Here is a 6743-nt window from a genome sequence, read left to right on the forward strand (position 1 = left end):
TCACCTGACCTTAACCCAATAGAGCATGCATTTCACCTCCTTAAGAGGAGACTGAAGGGAGAAACACCCCGAAACAAACAAGAACTGAAAGAAGCTGCGGTAAAAACCTGGAATAGCATCACAAATGAAGAATGCAACAGTTTGGTCATGTCGATGGGTCGCAGGCTTGAGGCAGTTATTGCAAGCAAGGGTTATGCCACCAAATATTAAATGTTACTTTACTTTAAGATTATTTGTTCCTTTTACTTTTGCTCACCTAAGAATGCTGTGGTCTAATACAAACGGTGATATGTCCATAGTTAACACACTTAACACATCTAGATGTGAATATCAGGAAATGAAAGCTGAAATTCTGAACTCTTGTCTCATATTCATCCTTTGATCTTAAACCCAAATGTCTTCAGTGAACAACAAAAACAAAGGAATTGGCCTTACCGGTTCAATATTTTTGGAGGGGACTGTATGCTACGAAGTGAGACGGGTGATAAAACACACAGAAACATCATACACGATAAAATGAACAAACTAACTGTACTCACTTCTCAAGGACGCACACAGAATAGATTTGAAAGATTAGATATAGATTATAAAATGAAGTGTTAATCTTGAAGTCCAGCTAAACCTCTCTAAACTAAAAATGAAATGATGTGACAGCAGTGTCCCCCTGAACTGTTGCAACTGAAAGAGGGGAGACTGAAAACTGTCTCTTCAATTGAGGCACTTAATTGCTGAAACGTCATTGGTCCAGGGTGACATGGGGACCGCATGCACAGCGCCACAGCCTGCGCATGCAGGTAAGGTGGTGCAGTCTATGGGCCGAGTGGGTGAACTTCTGAACAGTTATGATAATTATCCTAATTATGTAGCAGCAGCAGCAGCAGCAGTTATTGAGCAGGAACATAGGGGCAGCAGGAAGCCAGTAAACACAGATCCAGACTCTACAGCTCCGGAGTTGTAAACACCTGCAGAAAGCCATAGGAAGAGAGAGAAGGACAAGAAAGCACAAAACGACAAGTGAGGCGAGGGAACAAATCGAGTTAGTAACAGGCATTATGTTATATGATTGCATACATAAGGCGAGGATGAGAGAAGAGCTCAGTGCATCATGGGAAATCCCCCGGAGTCTAGGCCTATAGCAGCATAACTAAGGGATGGTTCAGGACTCTCCTGAGCCAGCCGTAACATAAGCTTTATCAAAAAGCTAAATGCGGAGATGGTGTCCTCTTCCTGAACCCAAACTGGAACTTGGTTCTAAAGGAGAGGAGCTTGATAGCTGAACGCTCTGGCTCCCATTCTACGTTTGGAGACTCTGGGAACCACAAATAACCCTGCATTCTGGGAGTGCAGTGCTCTGGTGGGGTAATAAGTTACTATGAGCTTGTTAAGATATTGTGGTGCCTGACCATTAAGGGCTTTGTAGGTCAGCAGAAGGATTTTAAATTTATATTCTGGATTTTACAGGGAGCCACTGCTGAGAAGCTAAGACAGGAGAAATATGATCTCTATTCCTGGTTCTTGTCAGTACACGTGCTGCAGCATTCCTCGATCAAATGGAGAGTCTAAAGGACTTATTCAGGCAGCCTGATAATAAGCAATAATCCAGCATTATGAGATAGGTTGTGCCTAATTTTTGCAATGTTACGTAGGTGAAAAAGGAGAACTCAGAGATTGCTCATGATGATGCTAGAGTCCAGGGCAATGCCATCTAGAGTAACTTTATCTTTAGATAATGTCTTATAAGTGTTTGGGGCCAAGTAGAATAACTTAAAAACAGAAAATTACAGGTTATCCAGGTTTTTACATCTTGAAAGCACACTTGAAGTTTAGCTAACTGATTGTTTTCAGCTTGGTTGATCGATAGATATAAATGGTTATCATCTGCATAACATTGAAAGTTCATGTAGTGTTTTATTGCCCAAAGGAAGCATGAGGTGAATAGAATTGGTCCAAGCACAGAACCTTGAGGAACTCTATGACTAACTTTGGCATGCATGGAGGATTCATCGTTAACATGTACTAAAAAAGACAAGGACTTTGTCTGATGCAATTAAAAGGTAATTTTTACCAGTGCTGTCTCTGTGCTATGATACACTCTAAATCCTGACAGAAAATCCTCAGTCGACAAACTCAAATACAGTCTAAGATAACTGTCCGAGCTACGTGAAGGTCATAATAATCAGGTTTGTAAGCTACCAAGATGGCGCTGCAGACGGCAGCCTTTTGATTACACTCCGTAGTGCTTTTTGTGTTTTTGTTAATTAACGCTGTTTTCTGCCGTCCCTCTCTGGTAACATTTACCAGTGAAGAGCTCTTAAATATTGGACTTTCAAATGCTCATACTATTCCACAGCTCCTTATCGAACCCGGAACTTTCCCAGCGTTATTAGTTGGAGGAGCAGCAGCTCTGTTTGGGATCGGAACGACGCACGGGAAAACGAGCAGTTGCGCTGGTTAAACTGAGACAGCAGGGTTTTCGCACTGCGCTCCCTTCAATTCACCCGGCGAATGTCTGCTCTCTAGCCAACAAAAATGGATGAACTGCTTCTCCTCAACAGAACTAACTCAGACTTCTGCAGATCTGCCGCCCTCTGTTTCAGCGATTCCTGGCTTACCAAGCACATCCCGGACAGCGCACTTCACCTACCAGGATTTAATCTCAACCGCGCGGATCCTGAAAGGGAGCTAACGGGAAAAACAAGGGGAGGCGGACTCTGTTTCTATATAAACGAAGATTCCTGCGTCAGTGTGGTGAGGCCTGCGGACACTCACCAACTACAGGAGACCATCCCCCAACACGGCTGGTACTCAACAACTGGCAGACGAGCTGAATGGCTTTTATTGTAGGTTTGAAAAGCCCGCAGTCACACCTCTCCCCCCGCTCCAACACCATCTTCAGTCGCCTTCTCCCTCTGACACACTACCACCCCCCCCTCTCTGACCCCTCACCTGCACTCATGATCTGTGAAGAGGACGTGAGCCACCTCTTCCAAAGGCATAAGATCAGGAAGGCTCCTGGTCCAGAAGATGTCTCCATCGTGCCTGAAAATCTGTGCAGACCAGCTGGTCCCCATCTTCACTCAGATTTTCAACAGATCACTGGAGCTGTGTAAAGTTCCCTCCTGCTTCAAACGCTCCACAATCATCCCGGTCCACAAAAAAAACTCCATATCTGAACTAAAAAAACTATAGGCCTGTCGCCCTGACATCTGTAGTCATGAAGTCCTTTTGAATGACTGGTGTTGGCCCACCTGAAGGACATTACAGGCCCCCTGCTGGACCCCCTGCAGTTTGCCCACAGGGCTAACAGGTCAGTGGCTGATGCTGTCAACTTGGGACTGCATTACATCCTGCAACACCTTCAATCTCCAGGGACATTTGCAAGAATCCTGTTCGTGGACTTCAGCTCGGCGTTCAACACCATCATCCCAGACATCCTCAGCACCAAACTCACCCAGCTCACTGTGCCAGCCTCCACCTGTCAGTGGATCACAAACTTCCTGACTGACAGGAGTCAGCAGGTGAGACTGGGGAACATCACATCCAGCACCCGGACTATTAGCACTGGCGCCCCCCAGGGGTATGTGCTCTCCCCACTGCTCTTCTCCCTCTACACCAACGACTACACTTATTATTTATTCACCATTCTCTATTTCAGTGCTGTTCATACTGTTGTCATATTGTAGATACTGTATACCTAATTCACCTACCTCAAGTCATTACTCCTGCACAAAGTACTTATTTATTCTAGCATCCTTTCCACTATGCTTCATTGCACTGTGTACATGTATATGTACCTATATATCACATCCACCTCAGACATGTACATACTCCTGCATCCTTTGCACTCTGCTCACTGCACTGTCAATATGTCTATTGTTCATAGTGTGTGTATATTTGTGTTGTCTTCACTGAAGTCTGTCTGATTTTATTTTATTGTGATTTTGTATTTTTGAATGACTAAGCACATCGTGAGCATTGTACAATCCAGAGTCAAATTGCTCATGTGTACACATACCTGGCAATAAACTTCTTCAATAAGTCAGAATCAGTTTTAATAGAGATGTTGATTCAACTTCAGTTAAATTCAATTTTATTTATATAGCACCAATTCATAACAGTAGGTTTCTCATTGTACTTTTTGTAGAGCAGGTCTTGGCTGTACTTGTTGTACCCAACTGTGTTGTTATACTGGCAGATGTGTCTAATACCCCCCCCCCCCCCCTCCTTCACCTCTCTGTATGATGCAATACAGTCCAGAAGCACCATAAACTTTACAGTTTACACTCTTGGTTTTGCTTTTATCAATAATAAACTTCTTGTAATGGTATATTTCTTCCTGGCTAGTCTAGGTAAGAGCTAAATTAAAGACACTGGGTTATCTCAAGATAAAATGATTAAACAAAATTAAACAGGATTTGATTGTTTCAATACAGTAACATGTTGAATGGTAGCTCCCACCACTCAGAAGAGGGAAGTGAACTATCAGGAGAGTCGAACTCAGTGGGGTTCAGGTGTAAGGCTTGCGTCTTAGGTGTTGGCAACAGATGGCACTCAGTATACGCATGCTGTGGCCTTTTTGTAGATGGTATAGCTGGAAGGCTTAGTGTTAATTAATTCCCCTAGGGGTAACAACAAATAATTTCTCCAGTACTACCTGTGCTGTGACACTCAAAATAGACTTTACAAAGCCATTGCTTTTAAACCCTTTATCACTTTAAATTGTCTAACTTCCATGATCTTAAGATGATGGAGTAGACAAATTGGAATACACAAAGTATACTAGCCCTTTCAGGGCTAAGTATTCCAATAATGGATTAAAAAGTGATTAGCTTTTAACACAATTTTCAAACATGAGAAAACGTCATCAAGGAGTTTGTGTGGTGTTCTTTGTATTTAATGCTACATGACTCAGATGTTTGAGTTAGATGTAATGAATAAATGAAAAGGAGGCAAGCAGAATCAGAAAAAATGTTTTAGTGTTTCTGCTTTAGAACGAAACTGCCCTGTAGGGGTGTACCATATCAAATCATTTTGTTATTATGATAAAGAAATGATATCTAATAATGGCAATATTCTGCAGTGTTGGCGTACTGACATCATACACTGCAACAACAGGCATTGCTGAAAGTGAAAGCATTGCTATCGGCTCCACAGTGGAGGAGTTGGTACCATGAAGGGGAACGACTTCAGTAGTGTGGAAGTGGTTTAGTTACAAAAGATCAGATGTACAACAAACTAGAGCTGAAGGATTAATCGTTTTCAAATCGAACTTGCGATTTGAAAGAACACGACTAGCTAATCGTGAAGATGGCGTTAAAAATGTAGGTTAATTATACAGTGCATCTGACCCGTTTTAAACAATCATGCAGTTACAAATTCATTCCGTTGTGTGACAGACCTGCTCGCCAATCACAAGTGCCATGCGCCTCCTGTTACAGTCCTACTCACCAATCAGAGCGGGCACAGGGCGTGTACATTTTACACCAAACACCTTTTGTGCCGCAGTTTTATCTGGCATCAACTCACACTTAAGTGTTTCAGCAGCGGAGCGTTTAGCCTACACGTTGGTTCAGTCCCCCACTGTGACTCATCCACCGTTGTGTCCCTGAGTAAGACACTTAATCCCTAGTTGCTCCAGAGGTGTGCAACCTCTGACATGTATAGCAATTGTAAGTCGCTTTGGATAAAAGCGTCAGCTAAATGAATAAATGTAAATGTTGTTAACTTGTCTGTCATTTTGTGTGCTTCAACTACGGATAAAAGCTCTCTGTGAGCCCGTTCTGTCATGCTCTGTGCGGGCTACATATCCTACATGGAGCATTTCAGAATAAGAGCGTTTTGCTGGTCTGATTTTACTGAGTTATTCAGAATTTGCGTATTTGTTCAGCTGTCCTGGATTTTTGTGCTTCTACGTAGTTACATTGTTTCTTTTTTTGGTCTGTTTTACTGTGTTTATTGTTGATGTACGATCGGGAGCCTGCAAAGGGTGTTTTATTTTGAAAATCGACCGGATTCTCTATGCCGTTCTGTGTCTGACTGGCAGAAAAATCTGGCAGAAAAATCGCAATTAGATTTTAGCCCCAAATTATTCAGCCCTACAACCAGTTGAGTACGAGGAGAGCTCAACAGCTATTGTGAGTTTTAAACCAAAAATACCTTTCAGTATTGTCATATTTTCAAGAATTTCATTATTGCAGAAACACCCTGAATGCTGTGATATTCTTTTAGACCTATATTGCCCACCCATACGGCCATGAAACAATTTGATTCAACAAATGTTTTGCTTTTTTCACTCTGTTCTCTCAGCTCCTCATCTTTGATTTTAATCTCTATAAACATTGCAACAAATGTACAGCACTCAATACTTAGTTGGGGCTCCTTTTGCCTGAATTACTGCAGCAATGCGGGGTGGCATGGAGTCGATCAGTCTGTGGCACTGCTCAGGTGTTATGAGAGCCCAGGTTGCTCTGATAGTGGCCTTCAGCTCTTCTGCATTGTTGGGTCTGGCGAATCGCATCTTCCTCTTCACAATACCCCATAGATTTTCTATAGGGTTAAGGTCAGGCCAGTTTGCTGGCCAATTAAGAACAGGGATACCATGGTCCTTAAACCAGGTACTGGTAGCTTTGGCACTGTGTGCAGGTGCCAAGTCCTGTTGGAAAATGAAATCTGCATCTCCATAAAGTTGGTCAGCAGCAGGAAGCATGAAGTGCTCTAAAACTTCCTGGTAGACGGCTGCGTTG

General features: G+C 42.8%; 1 protein-coding gene across 1 annotated transcript in view; it reads right to left on the reverse strand.

Annotated features, from left to right (window-relative positions):
* stab1 (stabilin 1) overlaps positions 1-6743 on the reverse strand; it is a 75081-nt gene that overhangs the window by 31524 nt on the left and 36814 nt on the right. Inside the window, exon 23 of the mRNA XM_046075075.1 lies at positions 943-962. Within this exon, the coding sequence (XP_045931031.1) occupies positions 943-962 (20 nt within the window). The remainder of the gene's footprint in view (positions 1-942; positions 963-6743) is intronic.

This window comes from Micropterus dolomieu, linkage group LG18, assembly GCF_021292245.1.
Source record: "Micropterus dolomieu isolate WLL.071019.BEF.003 ecotype Adirondacks linkage group LG18, ASM2129224v1, whole genome shotgun sequence".
Taxonomy (NCBI): Eukaryota; Metazoa; Chordata; class Actinopteri; order Centrarchiformes; family Centrarchidae; genus Micropterus; species Micropterus dolomieu.